Below are 20,150 nucleotides of genomic sequence, written 5' to 3'. Positions count from 1 at the left end.
TATGGGGATCTCGCTTATCTTAAGAGATAGAAATTTTGTTAAATGAGGACAAAGTTACGAATTTTGTGCTAGTTTTATTCCGAAAATATTACTTATTCTTATGTATTTTGTTCTAATTTGAATTATAATTTTCTTGCAAAACGAAGGTTCAATTCTGTACAGATGAAAATAGCATTTTCTTAACACAAGTAGTTCCCTGCCAACCCTGCAACCAGACAGATGGAGCAAGCTGTCAAACTTTTGTTCACAATAAAATAACGCCTTGTTTTTGCAAAGCACTTTTCCCAAAAAATTAAAAATTGTTTTTTTAGGAATAATGTGATACTGAACCTCCATGTGTGGTATATCGTTGTAAAGAGAAAAAAAAGACGTAATCTCAAAATGTCAAAATTCAAAATGGCGACCATAAGAAAAACTAAAGTTGCCACGTTTCTCAGTCATCTTTAAAGCTATTAAAAAAGAGATGCCATATTCGAAATCTCCATTAAAAAGTGTCTCAATAATGTGTTAATTATAGAAATTTCAAATACGATTAGTTTACCATGAAAAAATTGAAAACGAAAATCAGAAAGTTTCGTTTTTTGCGATATTTTCAAAACTATTGATGATATTTTAAATTTCTTTTCAGATTGTTATTCAGCACGGAAATTCTCAACTTTGCCCCCATTTAACCAACTTTCTATCTCTTAAGCTAAGCGAGATTCCCATAGTGGCACTCGAAAAATGGACACCGTGTATACTATAAGCTCAGTTCATCAGACATCCTGTATATATTGTGATCATCATTACAAAACTTAAAACTCGTGAGAACTGCGAATTGTACAGTGGTGCTTTCCGGCCGTTATATGGCAGTAAACATTTGAATTAGCTTTCACCCTACACTAACGTACAATTGCTCAAAGCCACTTAGAAATTTCATTACTCTTGCATGGCCTGCTTCATCACCAGCGGTAGTTTACTTCTGGATCATGACGTGGATACTGGAGACAGATAAATAATTGTAAGGAATAAATAAATAAGGTTTATGTTATATTTAATCCGATACAAATTCGAAGCTTTTGAACTACAGGCAGCTTACTTTGTAAACAATCGTAGAAGGCATATAGGTACAGTGTGGCCCAGGTAGAACGAACCATATAGGGAAACGACAATGTATTTTTACGCGAAGGATCCACGTGACCTGTGAAATTAGCGTTTAATGTACTACTCCAATCTCTTTCTAGAATCAGGCAAGCGCAATAACGTACGTTGAACGCTAACTTCAAAATACATATCAAAAGCCACGTGGATCCTGACATTAATTCGGTTTCCCTATGGTGCGTTCTCCCTGGGACACACGGTATGTACAATCTATAACCATATTAAAACACTGAGTTAATTACGCTGATATAAATAATGTTTGAACTCCTGCTTTTTATCCATGTGGCGATTGACTATATGAATCTTTAGGCAATGTTTTTGTTTAGTCACATGAGTACAATAAGGACACTTAAAGCAACCCGCTTTCCCACATTCGTACTGCGTATGTCGATTTAAAGTAGACTTATACTTGTAAGATTTATTGCAAGCTCCACAAACGAAACCTGAAAAATATTTTAATGAATTTAGATAAAACAGTTAAAAAAAACTGTATGTAAATCCGAGTAAATTGCAACTAACAAAACAGAAAAAAAGTACTACATGGGTTAGTTACATAAGAAAACGTGTATGCGTCTACGCAGGCGAATTTCAAAGTTGCTGTTAAAATATTTCAAAGAATTTTGACTGCAGATACTTCCATTGAAGTAAATATAGCCATCGCGTCGATTTGAAAGGTAAGTGTGTGCACTGCACACACAGACCTTTTATTTACTCTTACCTGAAAATATGCGAGTGCGTTTAACCAATTTAATTGCAACCCTACTGCATTCTGTGAAAATTCTTTTATTCTTTACTTTTGTTTGTATAAATGTCCTCTTCAACATAAAACTGATGCGATACTGCATATTTGAACAGTCTGCAATAATTAGTAATAACCGTAGAGGATCACAAAACTGTTTAGTTCAATAATTTCAGACAAAGGAATTACCTAAACCTATAGCCACAGATTAACCACAAAATCTGTGCTATAGGTAAATCGTGCACACTATAAAAGCAAAAAAAATATTAGTCTTGTACAAATTTCAAAATAATTGAAGAGAACTTAAGACCATTTGAAACTGTCTTGTATTGTGACCGTACGATTTCTAAACATATACATCACACAAGCAAATATTTAATTGCTTCAACTGGTTCTTTTTTATACTGTAACCTTTTATATTTTTTATTATAGCTATGTGAATAACAAACTATTGAGAACGGTTGCTAAATAAATCAACGAATGCGCTGAAAACTGAATCCTTTCCTTAACCATTCACAACATAAAAGGCAATTTAATAAATTAAAAATCTTATTTCGGCAATTGATTTTAATTTCATACAATAAATACTCTGATCTAAAATTTACAAATCAAACTGGAAGTTTATTTGAAATATAGAAATAAAATAAATAATACCATCCATCTTTAGTTCTGCGAGTTCCAGTTAAATGTTTGATGATTTCTTTTAGTTAAAAGATGTTGTTGAAGTACATCCTTACGATAACACGTATAATCACAAAGTGGGCACTGAAATGTTGGTTTTTTGCCACATTCATACTTTTTGTGACGTAATAAATGAGCTTTGTGTTTGTAACTTTTCCAACAATTTTCACAATTGAATCTCAAGTTGACCATTTCTAAAAAAAAATCATTTAGTTTTCAACTAATCAGTATTTTCATCTCCCTTTCAAATGCCAAACTTTCTTTTGGTGTTCATAGTACCATTCTGAAACAAATTATAACTTACTGCAAATTGCACTTCTAATATAAAGAAATTTCAAGTGTAACTATTAGTATATTAAATTAATAAGGGTAATTCTTTTATTAATAAAAAGTTTGATACAAAATTTTACGACCAAACAATAAAAAATAAGCGCATGCCTATATATTGCGGAAAAATATAAAATGCCTTACTTATCAACTATTACTAATTATTAATAATAAAACTAAGCAAGGTTTCTAAAAAATCGTATGCGTAATGATATATGTGTATAGGAACGTTTGTATGAAATTTAGTACACAATAAAATATAAAAAGGAACTGGATATGTAGGGTGGAGCATGTGTTAGTTTTTTTTCACCTGAACATTTGAAGAGTAGTTGAAGCACTACAATAAACCAAAATGGAGTTCACTTACTGTTTTAAAAACCAACCAACACATAACCCACCCCTTATAATAACTTACGGGTAAGAATCACTTTATAACATCACAAAGTTACATATGAGTATTTTCAGATATTTTGAAATAGCTTTTTTATGACATCCCTTCACCATACAAAGTTTTACTACATATGAGCATTTAACATCATCAAAAGCGATAACAATATAAAAATATATTTCACAATTTTACACATGTGAAAGGAAGAAAGTACAAGCATTCCTTGCTTAAATATATATAATATTTGCAAATTCACAAGTATAGCTCACTGGACATTTGGACATTCGTGTCTCCGGTTAAAAATCGGACGTTAGACACATTAAAACAGACAGCGAGATGATCAACCCTTCTTAATAATAATTTAGTTCGCAAAAATATGGAATATTCTACTTATAGCGTGAGTGGGTCAGTAAGTACGTGTATATGCATTGGAAACTATGTTCATTTATAACGTTTATGAAACAAAAAGCTTCAAATAAGCTTATATAATGGCTAAATCACCTCTTGAGGCTTTTATTGAAGACATCTTTCTGAAACCAGAAAATAAATAGTTCATTGAACAGTTACATTTGGGGTTGCATTTGTCAGAGAACGCCATATTATTTTGAGATATCAAGGTTAGTCTATAAAGTTATATCCAAGTTTGTGGGGTTGCAGGCCTTGTCCCGCGGCCACCATCTTGGAAAAAGAGATGAAAATAACTTTTACAGTTTATCTGAAAAACTATTGGTCTCACAAAATAGTATATTAAGAGACAAGTGTATAATCAAGTCTTTAAAGCATGCGCAACGAGTTTAATGGCACGGAGCGCAGCAGTAAGACCAATTATATAAATAAAATGACTTCGGTCGAAAAAGATAATACACCGTCAATTCAATGGATGGTTGCAAAATTAGATGAAAACTTTATAGGAGAAAAATCCAAATCCACTAAGGCCTATTATCAAGAATATGAAACGTTGTTTTCGTGGACGAATAGGAAGCGCATCTTGCCAACAAAGTCTTAAATGCATCGATAATCGACCGCATGTAAAAAAAATCGGGTGATATATTTATTTATATATATATATAATATTTATTATATATTTTTAATCAGCATTTAGACTTTTTCAAGCGTGCTTTTTGTATTATTCCATCATGCGTGATTGTTTTATTTGTAAAAAACCTTTAGGCGAACATAAAATCAGAACTGTGAAGGCGAAAGGAGTCAAAATTTTACTTGACCGAGCTGTAGCAAAAAATGATGAGGTCGATGAACAATGTTTACGAACTGTTTTGTAGAATAGATTGGCTGTAAAATCTTAATAAGTGAATAATGTGAATAAGTGAAAAAGTTTATAATGAAAATTATGCCTTGAATACTCCTCTATAAAAATTGTCTGTAATTTTTTTTTGTAAAATGACCAAAAAAAATGTTATAACGACCAAATCCGAATATTTTACAAAATATTAATCAATTTCGTTTATAACTTTGTTTTTTTGTGGTTATTCGACTGAAAGTTACTGGACGAAAGTTGAAGAGAATTTTATTTTTATTAAAAAATGTTTTAATCAATTTTTTACGAGACCAATAGTTTCAGTTTGTCAGATAAACGCCTTTTTTAAAGATGGCGGCCGCGAGACAAGGACTGCAACCTCACAAACTTAGAATTAACTTTAGACTAACCCCTCCTTGATATCTAAAAAATAAAGTTGCGTCCTCCGACAAACGCATGCTAAGCCCAGCAAATATAACAATATATCAATGGACTAAAATAAAACTCTAAATGCAATAGCTTATCGACTTAAATTAAACAAAACAAAAGCATTTATCATACGTTACGTGCTGCATTTTGTCTAGTTTTGAAAAAAAAACAAAAATGCGTTTCACAGATACAAAATTTCTCAAATTATAATATTTAACGCTTCATATTTCACAACCAGCTAGGAAATATCATGACTTCCTATTATAATCAATAGATGATCTGTCAATAGAAAAAATACTGTTTGCTGTTTCTGTGGTGAAAAAAATCGCAGCATCAATGATCAATGCTGAAAATTGTGGAAATACATTTTTCGATAAAATACGCGTAGCTACTTGTTTACATGTATAAGTGTAGAATAATCCATATTTTTCGAGCGCTAATTTACAGAAACGTGACTTTGTGTGGTACTGATTGTTGTAATCAAGATCCACTAACAGTTAAAATATAAACAAATATTATACATACCATAAGCAAACAGGTCAAGGTCTTTTCAAAACCTAAAAAGGCACTAATTTTTCATATTGTCACGGATTCCATATGGTAAATCAACAATATGAAAGTAATTTTTAGATATGTATATAAGTAGATATAATATCGTATTTCTACCACCGGGAAGTTTTTCTAGCGTAATTCTACTTTATAGTTCACATAATATCTAAAAAAACACTATTTGAGGCCACCCTTAAGCTAGAAAAAACAATCCCAAAGCCAAACGAGGTAATATAAGGCATCAAAACTTCCTACTTAAAGGAACTGCAGACCTGAGGCACTATCGGACTTTTCACTCTATAGAGCTTATTGGAACTGTAGCACACTGTTTAAGTGGTACTTTTCTAATAAAGCTGCTTAAAAGACTAAAAGTATAATGTGCGCATGTTTACTTTAAGAATACTTATAAACGAAAATGTAAGGAAACGATGGTAAAGAAATTTTTGTGAAAAATCCTGCAACGCATTAACAAGTAATTTGATAGCCACCTTTTAATTTGTTAACTTTTAGATATGTCTGCTATAGGTAAACTGATGGTTAAATCAGAAGGTACTTTTAATCACAAAATGTATTCTAGAACACATCTTCTGAAAAAAATCCTTCATCACATTTTACACCGAAACTGGTTTCGCTCCTCAGTGTACTACCAAACATTTTTCATTTACAGTTTCAGACAAGCTTATGTGCGCACACTAAATTTATCACAAGTATGGAAATAGTAGCATTGACACTTAATATAACGCTTTGAGGTTATCCAGGAAACTTTATAATACCGTGCTAATTACCGGTAGTTTCAACTTCACTTTTTACAGCCGAATAATCAATTTCCTTATGCATACGTTCCATATGTCGTGCCATATGCATTTTCTGCTTAGCTTTGTAGCTACAGTAAGGACACTTAAACTGAGGATCTTTTCCGCACTCCCATTTTTGATGATTACGCAATGAACTTTTCAATTTATATACACGACCACAGACGCTACACGCAAAACCATTTACATCTGTAGTTTGGTGATTTTGGTGTTTTGACGATTTTGAGGTAACGCTGAGATCAAGAGAAGTATTTGTCATGGCAAGTATTGACTTTTTCATATTTTCGTGCATAAGAAACAATGGGAGTGAGAGATGGGGTGACCATGCTTCCCATGGTTTAGATACCCGTAAATCTTGAGCTGAAACAAACACTGGTGTCAATAAACAACTAAATATCACAAAAGATAAGCAATATTTTACACAAGTTAATTTATACTTTATGTGACGTGTATTTCTGTCTATTGGATAGGGTATTATTACAAATTCTGCACTATTTTTCTACTATAGCACGTGTGATTATTGCTTAATCACACCGTTTGACAACATAAATTTCCGCACGAATTTCTCAATCGCCAAAAGTTTTATTCGTCTAAAATTATTACCGAGTTGTCGTAAAGAAAGTGGGTTCTTACATAATTTCTAAGCTTGGAGTTGAAACAGCCTTGGTTATATATAAGTATACATTTGTAACATAACAGTTCCAAAGTCTCAATCTAATCTTAGAACGTGTCCTGTACGTATAGTGTCGGTTATTGATTAATGATAATAATAATTGTACTTTATTGACTAAATATACATATGTAGCATACAAGAAAAAAAAATGTACATATCTGTAAGTAATCAGACAAAAAAATTCGTTCCTAATGTATATGGCACAAGTGACTATTTAAAAGCATCATTTTTATTATAACTGCAACCAAACGTTAGCCGTTATTACGCTACTAAAGAACTTGTTCGGGTGTCTTCTTCAATTGGTTGTTATAGGTAAACTTAATAACATACGATTGACATAAGAGGTTGTTTAAATAATTTATTTCCGACTGCCACAAATTTCGTTTTCTAACCAAAAACAAAATAAAATTCATATTTGTACAATTATAGCTATCCAACTCACGCAAAACACATATATGACAAAGTTGAGTATCGTAAATGGTATACATACTGATTCCGGTAAAAACACTAAGCCTTAGTAGTATAGGCAAAAAATATACGATGTCTGAGGGAAATAAAAAGGCAATCTTCTTACCAAGAACCGTAAAATCATCCCCATATACATTCAGTACTAGCCTTAAACTTACTACCAAGTAGGTAGTTAATTACACATATAAAAAATCACAATTGCCATGAATAATTTAATAGTAATAATAAAAAAACAACGCAAATTTTTTGAGAACTAGGCAATCTTATTTTTTAATTGTATCGATGTTCTCTTTATTCTTTTTGATTTCTGGATTGTTCTCTTCTAAAACACGAATCTTATCCTTATGTTGTCTTCTAATATGCCGCATTTGATGACCTTTGCGTTTACATTTTTGTGGACAGAACGGGCACTGAAATTGAGGATCTTTCCCACACTCGTATGTAACATGACGTTGCAAGGAATCCTTTCTCACGTAAGTTCTCCCGCACGTGCAACTAAAATTGCCGCGTATCCGCTTGCTTGCAGGCGTCGATTTCCTAATAATTTTCGTAGGTGTTTGAGATGAATATTCTTCCAATGTCCAACCCTGCCATTCCTTTAATTCAATTTTCATTGGTAAATTACAATACCAATCTGTAAGTCATTAACAAGATTAAAAGTTGTGTACATTATTTCAAATCCACCACCTCAAACCTACACAATACGAAAGATGTTTCAATTAATTCTGAGACATTATAAATAATGTTCGAGCATGCACTAGAGCTACAAGTAATTTTCCGGTTTTCAATCATGAAATACTACCAAACCAAAACATTTCCAGCTGCCAGAAGACAAACAATTGAGCAAATAGACATACCTAATAATATGCAAAACTGACCGTTTGCATAGCACATTGGCATGCATCTTAAGTTCTAGTGAATATTGCTATGTAAAAGCACAAACTAAAAAATAGAATTAAAAAAATAAATAACGTAAACTGACAAGTATAGCAAGTTGTAATGTTGGCTATCAGACTTCTTAAACACAATTATTTATGTTGTACTCAAACAATATTCATCCCGGAATTCTATTAGGTATTAAGACAAAGCCTACAACTGTAATGTCACCTATAATTTTTAGGAAGACATACAGAATTACCCTCTGGTAATAACTATGGAAATTTCAAATTTTCATGCAATTTTGCCATCCCGTTAGTATTTAATGCGTTCCCATTCTCGAATGTCGAACATTAAGGCATCCATAACATGCACATACTAATAATAAGTGGTAACATGCGTACGCCTTAATACCTATATAACATTTGAATAATGTATTTATTTTGAAGAAAGAAATTTGTAATACCCGTAATACGATTTTTTTAGTTTTTAACAATAAGTAAAAATCCACTTCTATTAGGTAGTTTCAAATGTACTGTGTATTTGAATTTAAAATATAACGTTATTGAGGCTCCTCAAATCTTTTATAATTTTGTATGGTTGTCCGTCCTTTGGTCCTCCGCGTGTTCGTCTGTGTTCGGTATGATCCTCAAATGTATTTTTATAGCATTTAATTTTTGTCCGCCCGTGTGCGCCTCTAACTTTTTAAAAATACCCTGATATATGGTTGGTCAACGGGTCCTTGGGACATTAAGGTAGAACGCTATTGATTTTCAGGAAGCTGGCTCAACAAGAACACACGTTATAGGACTTGAGAGTGCAGGAGTGCAGAGAACAGGAAAAACAGTGGGCTCATATAATATAATTATAATATATATAAACATATTGCATTCATGTCATGTATCGAGATTCATTAGATTATTCCCTATGACTCTTAAGATGTGTAACAATTCAGTATAACTCTTCTCTGTGGTTTAGGTCAAAAGTTATAGAGCAAAATGTAGGTACCCAAAATTATTCCTTACACATGAATTACGAGATTATGAGATATCCATGGTGGGATGAAACTCATCATTATTTTGATGCCAAAAAAGTACATTACATGTACATTTGATAATTGCGTGTGCTTGATTCAAAGATGTTAAATTCTTTTTCTAAGGTCACATATATTTTGACCAAAATAATGACATCGTTATTCGTGCATCAAGATCGTTGGGAAAAAACTAAGAGCATTATCGCAATGCTCAAGACATGAATTTGATGCATTTTTGTTGACGATATGCATTTTGATCAAAACATTTCAAAACATCAGTTATTCTTGCACCGACATCGCTGAAAAAAGACCAAGAGCATTTACTTCGATGGCCAAGACATGATTGATTCAATATCTACCCTTCTGTCCGTACGACACTGCAACACGTCATAAAATCATCCCAATTGTATATTCTTTACAACCTAAATGGACCGAAGGTTAAAATACACGGCCCTACGATCCGTTGTAGTGGTTTATTAATTAAATTTTTTTAATCGAAATTGAATTTACTGATACACTAATAAGCGTAAACGGCATGAAGATCTCGTGTATTTCAGCAGGTAAACATATGCTTAACTGTAAACACAAAATGAAAAGCATATGCTTAATGTTAGGGTTAAGTTACTCCCATCGTAGAGTTTTTATAAATGAAGCATAACAAAAATAGATTTATTTGTCCAAGCACCAAACATTAATTATGTAAATATAATCAATCTTTAATCACAACACTTAAAAATAAAATAAATGTGGTTCCGATAATAACGTTCTACTTATAAGAATAGTATACACTATAAGTATAAAGAATCAATCATGTATAGGTTTAGAATAATAATAAGGCACAACGTCTTTACCACACAAATTGCATTATTGTTTTTGTTTTTCTTCGTGGTGATGTTTTCGCATATGAACACCCAAATTACCCTTTTGTTTAGCTTTGTAAGGACATTTGGGGCACTCAAAACTTGGTTCCTTATCGCCGCATTCCACCAGTTCGTGTCTTCTCATTGTGGATTTCCAACGATAACTTTTCCCGCAATGTCGACATGCAAATTGTGACTCCTTACTGTAACCGGGGCGAATAATCTGATCACTTATGATTTGAAATTTCCGCAAAGAACTACCCACTTCCTTTTTGAATTGGCCATCGACTGGGATACTGAGTAATGCACGAAGAGTCGCGTCATTTTCGATTGCCAAGCAGTATTTGGACGTTTCTGGAAATGAAATCATTAGTGAAGACTGCATGCGTACCTACCTACAAGGGACAAATTGTATGTTGATGGGTTTAAAACAATAATAAAAACTCCATGTATAACGTAGGTGACTATATAGTAGTTTCTAGATTTCCTTTATTTACAATACTGATAACAATTTATTTACACGTAAATGACGAAATACGTTATTCTTTCTGTTCAGAAGAATAAGAATGCTTCAAACGCATGTGTTGTATTAAATTACTCCTATGATGTGATCTTTTACCGCAAATATTGCAAATCTGTAACGGTTCCTTTTGACATTCGTATTTCAAATGTCGCTGTAACGATCTTCTAAATTTGTATACTTTGTAACATACCAGGCAAGTAAAAACATCATCTGATCTCCTAACAACTATTCCTAAAAATATTAAATTAGTTACTTACAGTGGAAATAACAGCTGACTTTTATTAAAACACCGTGTTGTTTGGTCAAATCCTTACAACTTTTTTTTACTAAGACAGAACTAGATATGTGGTAGTAGTAGTAGTAGTAGTAGTAGTATAATAATTTATTGTCACGTGAATTACGTGTTTGTATTGCTCTTTTCAATACTTTTTCGCACTTTAACAACATAGAATGTGTTACTGTGCAGATTAACTAGGTAATCTACAGATTGTTACTAATTTAAAGGAAATTTCGCACTTTAACTGATCAGAACCTTTAATCTGCAGATTCAATCAATGTCCATTAACGTTTTTCTAACTTTAGCGGTAACATATACATTTTTGTAGGGATTTTGATGCTCTTTAATTTTGCACAGAACATTTTTTTCTCTAAAAGCAATTCTGACTTAGTTATGAGCCAAAAACCATCTATTTCCGGTTTGTCACTTCCGATTAAGACATTTCCGGACGTCACAGATTGGTAAACTTTACTCCATCGTTTTCAGCACGTTTTTTCATCCAGAAACCGCTTAGATCAATTCCTTTGCAAATTGTTCTCGGTTATATGGTTTTTTAACACAAAATGACTCCACTGTAAGGAAATCCCAAAATTCCTATTTCTTAAATTTTCACTAAATATACGTTCACACAACAGACCTTGGCAAAAATAAATCTTTATTAGGAATCGTACAATAATAACATAACAAATGACTAGACTAAAATTAATTTAATGAGCCGCGGAATTTTCGACGATACCACGAAAATGCAAAGATTTAACATGACTTAATAGTCTATGTTTATGAAAGAACATTTGCCCACAAATATAGCATTTGTGCGTTGGTAGTTTTCCACATTCTAATCTCAAATGTCGTTGTAACGTGTATTTTCCTTTATACATTTTGGGACAATTGGGACAAACGAACACTTGGTCAGAAAATTGATGCTGTTCTAGTTTATTTACTTGGAATATTTTTAACCCTGCATTTGGAAACAAATTCCCTGAAAAAAATAAATAATTGTAAAATAGGGAGAATCGCAATTGCTCTTAAAATTAAGTCTAGATAGTTATAGTGTCAAAAACTGATCTCTAGGATTTTGTATATCGGCATTGTGCGATAAACGCATATGTTTAAGAAGCAAAAATCTATGCTTAAATTTTTTTGGGCACAATCGACATAAAAAAGAAGGTAATTTTCCACAATCCAATCGCAGATGGCGACCCAATGACTGTTTCAAGCTATACGTCTTTAAGCATTTAGAGCATCCGTATCTGGATAAATGGCTTCCTGCTTTAATGCTATTATATTCTTCTTCCGAAGAAGCATAATAGATCTCTGCAATATAAAATAAGAAAATAAAGATCTGTTCTGTCGGAAAAATAATTGCACAAATATCCATGCAATGCAACGTTTCAATGAATTCAGTTAGGAGAAACAAGCTGTTTTATTAAAAAATTTTCACAAACTTTTACGTATGCTTTAGCTTTAAGTGAAGTGTCAAATCATATTTACGTTTCGTTTTAAAGGAACATATGTGACAAGCAAATTGAGGAGGTAACCCACATTCATATTTGATGTGTCGATTCAAAATATGTTTATATTTGTAACTTCTTGAACACTTCGGACAACGAAAACGAGACATATCAGATAGTGTTAATATTTCCCTTATGCGCCTTTCTGCACTTCCTGAAACAAACAATTACTTTAACAATAACCCTGCTTTTAATAAACTACGGTCTACAAGGAATGGTTGTGACAACCGACCGATTCCAGAACTTTGTAATTGCCTTAATAAAAGAAAGAGAACTTGTAAAATACTATTTATACGTATAAAAATATATAATTCAATATGTCACACTGTAAATCTATTTGGTACGTGGCTAATTCTTCACATCTTTTTATTTGTAAAAAAACCAAAAATAAACAAGTAGGTACATTATGCAACTATTCCATTATTTTCAAGTGTTTTTCATCCCGTCCATCGGGCTGTTTTTAGTAATTCAGCCACAATCGTAACGGGTTTTTTTAATTTAAATAAAAGGTAGTTCTCCTTTTGTGCATACTTAACTACTTAGAAATCTACTGCGGGCCTAGATTAAACTAAATCCCTTTTAATAATAATATTACCACAAAATTTGGTTTAATAATGTGTTATTAACTAAACTTTCGTAGAACTTCCTACTATTTAGGAGTAGGTACTACTCTTTGTTCCACAATTACGCCCATTCGGTCATTGAAAGAAAGGAATATCAAACTTTGTGTTATCTAGTTCAGTAACGAACAATTTAATTAATAATGTACCTAATTTAACTTAATTAAAACACTCCAGTACCAGTGGTACTACTTTAAGTCTATACCGTGTTTACTATTCATATGCCGCACTAGATGATACTTTCTACGAAACATATTGAAACACAAAACGCATTTAAATCGTGGAACCACGTCGATGCATTCTTCCTTTTCATGCCGATAAAGATGTCGCTTATTCTTATAACTTTTGGTGCATTTTTTGCAATGAAATCTGACAGTGGCAATGATTCCGTTTTCGTTTTTTAGCGAAGGGCCTCTTTGTTTCAAGCAAGAGCTTCCGAATAAATTGTCGTAATATCTTCTAAAAAATTCTGAAAAAAAGCCCTTCAATATGGGTTGCGTATAATATCGAATCTACAGCTTCCTAACTAATAATCTCAATTTCTAAATTTCATATTTGTAACTTCTTGAACAATGTAACATGCATTCTATAACACACATGCACGAAATTTTTGAAGACCTAACCCACGCGGCCCACGGCGGCTTTATTAATACGCTTTATTATTACTTGCTATGTAAATGTATGTATGTGTGTCTTTAAATTATCTACTAACGCAAGTACGGTTACACAAACTACTCTAGAACCTACACCCATAGAAAAGATTTCATTTAAAATCAAGTGCTTCGCATGAAGTGATTGCATTAGTGCAAACTAGTAAAATTATCAAAGTCCTCGTGTGAGATCGAAGGGACTTCAGCGCATTTTTGTGTGGCAGATCAGTACCTATTCTATTAGCCACTTTTGACTCAACCATCAATAAAATCTTGTCGAAAGCATTCCCTTCGTCGGTAGGTACCCACTTCCGACGTCCCGTTCATCCGCAATTTGCGTTTAAAGTTTTGACTCCATCATCAGTAAAATCTTGTCGGAGGCTACCACATTCCCTTTGTCGGTATCCACTTCCGATCTCCCGTTCCCTTCCAATGTGCGTTTGAAGATTTGACTCCACCATCAGGAAGATCGTGTCGCGGGCTACCACATTCCCTTTGTTGGTACCCACTTCCGACGTCCCATTCACCCGCAATTCGCGTTTGAAGTTTTCACTCCCCCATCAGTTAGATCTTGTTGGAGGCTACCACATTTCCTTTTTCGGTGCATACTTATATTACACCCATTTTTGGTGGATTTCGCTAAAAACCTTCCACAAGATAGTACTTAATTTTTGGGGCACTTCTCATTGCTTGAGTTTCTATTGGCGACACGAGAAAGAGAGAAGCAGCGATTTGAGATTTACGAAACGTTAAACCGCGTGACAAAATTCACAATGGAAGGTAAAAGGTGCCCGAAGTTGCCTACCTCTCGAAGACGCGCGCCTAGCAAATGGTCGTTAATTTCTCCCCTAGGACAAAAAACAAAATTCCGCCACGCATGAGTTGTGCGCCTTTACAACATCTTTTCGACGGCACCAAATTTGAAAAGAATCGGACCAAAACTGCAGTAGAAGATAGGAAAAAACTGAAAAACCTTCACGTTAGTAAACTACGCTCGAGGATGACGCCCAGATGTCGCCAACCCCACATCATGTAGCCCTGTCTCTAAGGTTGACAAATTACACGGCCTTGTAGGTACACTTACACCCGTTGCCTTTCTACAAGAGTTCTTCTACGCGCCCACATTTGCTGCCAGCCAACCAGCCAGCCAGCCAAAGTGAGATTAAAAGCTACTTTTTACAAATGAATTTGCAAAAATGCGCTAAACATGCAACAAACAATGAGAATCAGTGTATTAAGAGCAATATTAAGTTCAACATTTATTCCTGAGGTGCGTTTATTATACTAGACATTCCTAAATTTATAGTGCAGGCTAAATTGACAGATAAACTCCAAATGCGGATTGTACAAAAGATCTCCTGATGAAATTATCCATGTTTAGGTAAATCATCGAATTACAGTGCACATTTTTGCTTATTTCCTTTAGTGCGGAACATCTTGGTTTTGATCTTTTGCTATTTGGGAAGATACAATAAAACAGAGTAACATCGCCTCAATGACCATGCATTTTTCGAGATGTATAGATCCAAATGGTCCAACTAAGAAAATCGACCCATTTTTCAGTCCGTAAAAATTACAGTAAACAATCATTTGTGATATTTTGAGTTGCATTTATTTGGTCAAGGCCCAACAGAAACTCCTGTGAGGAAGCAACGAAAACAATTACACCACTGAAAATGTTTGCACTTCATAAAGTCATAGTTGTACGTAGTGGTACGAAACGAAATTGCAAAACAAGTGTAGAAATCGTAGTACAGTTGACTAAAGAAAACACCACACCTTCCCCATGATTTGTTTTTTACTTAAAATGGAGCGATTAGTTTCGATTCCGTAGTCATCGTCTGACTTGATATGTTACATCTTTAAAGGTTGACGTTATACACTGCGATCAATAATGAGTTGTTGCGCCGCTTCAATAAATTATGACGTTAGTAATCATTTGCCGCAACAGGCGTGGTGCACCAATACTAAAACATAACCTTAAAATTCAAAACAAAGCAAACTTTTGACGTTTAACCATATTTAACCTAAATCAACGATTTAACCACCTTGTACCTAAGTTTCCAAATTATGTGGAACTACACGAATTGCAAATTACTACAAAAATTGAAACGATTTTATTTCTTTTACAACTCGTTAATATTGAGTAATTGGGTAAATTACATGCACACTATAACAAATGTTCGAAGTGCTCGCCACCATTATTAAGACAGGGATCCACTCTTTTCTTCATGCTTTTAAAGACGGCATGCAACTGCTGTTGCGTGCGTAATATTTCAAACGGCAGCTTCTATACCTATCTCAATAGTTATATCGCAAAAAAACGAAAATTTCTGATTTTCGTTTTTAATTTTTTTATGATAGGTAAACTAATCGTAGCAGACATTTCTAATTAACACATTATTCGGACACTTTTTAATGGAGATTTCAAATATGGCATCCTGTTTTTAATTACTTTCAAGATGACGGAGAAACAAGTGGCAACTTTAGTTTTTCTTATGGGCGCCATATTGAATTTTGACATTTGGGATTACGTCTTTTTTTCACTTTGCAACGATATATCACGCATGGTGGTTCAGTATCACATTTTTCCTAAATGGTTGACTTATTTCATGTAGTGTCATTTAGGTTTATGCTAGTTGTATTGCGAAAATGCCTTTTTCAAGGGCAGATCAAAATATGATCCAAATTTGCTACACTTCTCATCGAAATGCCCACATGGCTGCTGCAACATACTTGCAGCGTGATCCAGAGCGGCAACAACATAGTTTGAGGTATTTTTCTTTGCTGCATAAAAACTTGAGCGAATATGGTTCTTTTAGAAGATGTAGACAGCTACACTTCTCATTATTTTATAAAAAATTCTGCAATAAATCCAAATAGCAAAATCATGTTAAGCCATGGAAATTTCCAAAAGAATTGAAATAGGTTTTCACACAGACGAAATGGGACGCTCATTCAAATGCACGGAAAACAAATATCGCGTACTAGAGTAAATATTTCCGCTGTAAAAGTTGTTTATTATAAATACTTTTTCCTCAATGAACCGCATTTTACAAAAAAAATTAATGCCAGTTGTCATAAACTGATAATGACGTTTGAATCTGATTTTTGTCTTACTATGTAGTCATGGCTTAACATGATTTAGGTACGTGGATTTATTGCAGACTTTTGATAAAATATAGTGAGAAATACACGAGGAAAACAATCTTCTTTCGATTGGTGTCATTATAAACCCTCTAAGTTAACATGGGGAGCAACTATCTACAAAAAACCTTTTTCCCATGTTAATTTCCTATCTTCGGTTTGGGAATATTCACCCGGTATAGCTACAAATATCAGCAAATTAATATGTATGCCTTTTGCACCTATGTTAAGGGAGTGCGAGTATGGTAGACGTGCGACACCGTTACATAAACGTCGCTCAACAATATGAACGCTAGGTACAACTGCAGGGAATCAATCGTCTACTTTTTCTTTACGCCGAAGTACTGAAATATCTCGGTACCTTTTTTACAAGTGGCGCATCTATTTATCAGTGGCTGCATAACCCTCATCGAAATTGTTAAAGTGGTGCCTATTATAGTCTGTCTAAAATGGACGCGAAGTAATAAATTTACCTGATAGACAGACAAAGAAGCACTTCCATACAAAAATACTATTACTATTTCACAAATTTATAATATATTACTTCGCGTCAATTTTAGATAGACTATAGCCATTTCTCTCTCCACGATAAAGGATTTAAGACTGTCAAAAACGTTTTTTTTTTAATATCTGGATTGAGCTAGGGCTAGGAAGCTTTTTGTTAAGAATTTTGCAATTTTGAGGATACATCATTTTGGCATGAATCTTTAAAGGGCACGCGGTGTAATTAGGTTAGTCGTTAGTAAACAGTTTAGAACAGGACTGCTCAACAAAGATCCCTATTGTAGTTAGATACTATTAGGACTTTAGCAATAAAAAATGTAACTTCTATCCAATAGGCTTGGAGAGCGAGGGCGAAGAGGCGCGCGGTAGTCGAATAGATAACCGCGCGCAGGTAAGATCACAGACAAAAGTAATGATAATAATCGGATGCTTACTGCCGCTTAGGCAACCATCTAAACTGGCAACGTTGAAGCGTGCCTTGATATAAACACTACAGACCACAGCAGGTATAATAAATTACAAGAATTGGAAAATCTGTTTTTAATTTTGCATATTGGTTTTCCCAATTGTTGCAACATACTTACCTCTGCCTGTATATCAAGATAGTGACGAAGAAATTGCTAAGAAGGACCAAGGCGCGTCGCGTGCGTCCTATAACGATGGAAATGTTAATAACTAGGTACCTTGTTAATTACCTATTCGATAAACAGTGTGTTCATGTTATGGTTCTTCTTCCATTATAAGGAAATGTGATTTTAAATGCCGAGGGAGTATAAATTACCACTTCATTTTTTGTCAGTGTGTAACAAAACTAGAACACAAAAACTTAAGAGAGAACCTATTTGTTAAAAAAAAGAGAAAGTCTTGCAAAATTAGCCTTAAAACCAGTTTTTATTTGAGAGAAAAACGAGATTGAAGATACCAATGTGAATTAATGTCTCTTTAGTTTGCCAGAATATAATATGTAATGCATAACATTCGGTTTTACCAATTTTTGTAATTATACCTACAAGCCAGTGACGAAGAAACGCCGAAGCAAATACGACAATGCGTGACGCCGAATCCCACACGAATTCCCGCCAGGGAGTTCAATGTTGCCATTTTAGATAGTGTATGGTTTATTGCCTAAGTGGCAGTAAGTTCCCGATTATCATTATTTTTGTCGGTGATCGTACCTACTTACTTTACCCGGCAAGCAGAACATTTTCAAAAGAAATATTAAATATAGCCTGCGCGGTTCATTAGAGATTCGCCGGCGGGCATGGGGTTGAGCAGCCCTTTATTATGAATATATTGAAATTTATTTGGCATCAATCTATAAACAATGGACGGTTCAAAGTTTCTATAGACTTACAATTTTGAAAATGGGTTTGTAAATTTGTACTGAAAAACACAAACATTGATAAATGTTTGCTGAAGTTTCATCATAACCAAAATAAACTAAAAAGAATCTAACTATAGAAACATCTTTTTGTTTTCTTTAAGATCCCATATGCCACGAGTGAAAAATAAGAGGAATATAACGATGGTGGGAACTAGCACAGCACGCGATGGAAGTCATCATATTATTTCCTTTGCGCTGGTGAGTTACATCGACTTTTCATAAAACGGAAGAGACGATGTCAGTTTTGTTTACTACGCCACTGTAAATGATGACGCGTTTCCCCCCACTCCTTTTTATCAATTTTCGTATCGTGTCCTTTTAATGCAACTTCCTCCTTTTATTTTTTACTTGTAGATAAAGTTGGCTAATACATATTTTACATTTTTTTTATAATAGTTGCGTTGCAATTAGGCTGCTACGAAATTCGCTTTAAAAAGGGTGCACCGCTCTCTTCATTAATAACCGTGTTAATAAATATGCTGTTGCCCAACCATGCATTTTTCACTTGCTGCCAATGGGAAATTATCGCAAATGACGCAATGCAGTCAAATTTTTATTTTCAAAATTAGAATCATATGATGCAGTCCAGAGTGGGACTAAGAATTCCATTATTTAACACATCTATTAAAACTGCTGGTCGGTTACAAACTGGTTCACCTCGTTTTAAGAGCTAGCTAATTTGTGTTAAACAAGTTCAAATTTGAAGTTTTGGGCTAATCAGCGCCGCGTAAATTGAAACCGCTGTCCGTAGAAGTCCCGACCCGTGTCTTACGAAATGTTAAGTTCGTTAAAAAATTCAATATGTAAAATATTGATCTAATGCTGATCCTTTCATCTAACTGTTAAAATATATCCACTTCCATGGAAACAAACGTATATTGACGTTTATCCATCAATGACCGCAACATGAAAACCGGTCCTAAAATATAAAATAGGAATTTATAAAAATAAACAAAAACTTGAAGCGCCTCGCTTATGTGGCGTAGCATAAACACCTACATTAATTTTTTTATTCGGCATTACCATTAAACTCTTACTGCATACCAAACTTAATTTCCTAGAAATTTACTGGGGCGACGAGATTGGACGAATTACCCACTCTTATACATCCCCCTCACGTTGGGCAATGTGTGTGCAAACGAATCGTTTGAAACGATGTGACATGTTCAGTGGCCCAGCAATTTGTGAAGTCCACACGTTGAAGATTTTCTCTAACATTGATTCAGGTTAATGGGTGACAGTAAAAATTCTGAAACGCAAATCGCGACGCTAACGGCTGCCGCGGTTATTTATTTACAGCATAC

The 20,150-nt window shown here is 33.8% G+C and overlaps 1 protein-coding gene across 50 annotated transcripts in view; it reads right to left on the bottom strand.

The window, feature by feature from the left end:
- The window catches only part of LOC116173573 (longitudinals lacking protein, isoforms A/B/D/L), a 291,506-nt gene that overhangs the window by 261,860 nt on the left and 9,496 nt on the right, over positions 1-20,150 (bottom strand). Inside the window, exon 5 of one of the 50 annotated variants that reach the window (XM_031491141.1) lies at positions 1,322-1,583. The exons of 45 other annotated variants lie outside the window; for them this stretch is intronic. In XM_031491141.1, the coding sequence (XP_031347001.1) occupies positions 1,375-1,583 (209 nt within the window). In that variant the 3' untranslated portion in view covers positions 1,322-1,374. Of the gene's footprint in view, positions 1-1,321; positions 1,584-2,527; positions 2,755-6,270; positions 6,681-10,025; positions 10,585-11,668; positions 12,010-20,150 lie in introns of those variants that run through there. 4 more of the 50 variants (XM_031491135.1, XM_031491109.1, XM_031491111.1 and 1 more) reach the window with 4 other exon arrangements.

Source organism: Photinus pyralis, unplaced genomic scaffold (assembly GCF_008802855.1).
Source record: "Photinus pyralis isolate 1611_PpyrPB1 unplaced genomic scaffold, Ppyr1.3 Ppyr1.4_LG6, whole genome shotgun sequence".
Taxonomy (NCBI): Eukaryota; Metazoa; Arthropoda; class Insecta; order Coleoptera; family Lampyridae; genus Photinus; species Photinus pyralis.
The sequence above is the reverse complement of the archived record's forward strand: the minus strand, read 5'-3'. Positions and strand labels throughout refer to the sequence as shown.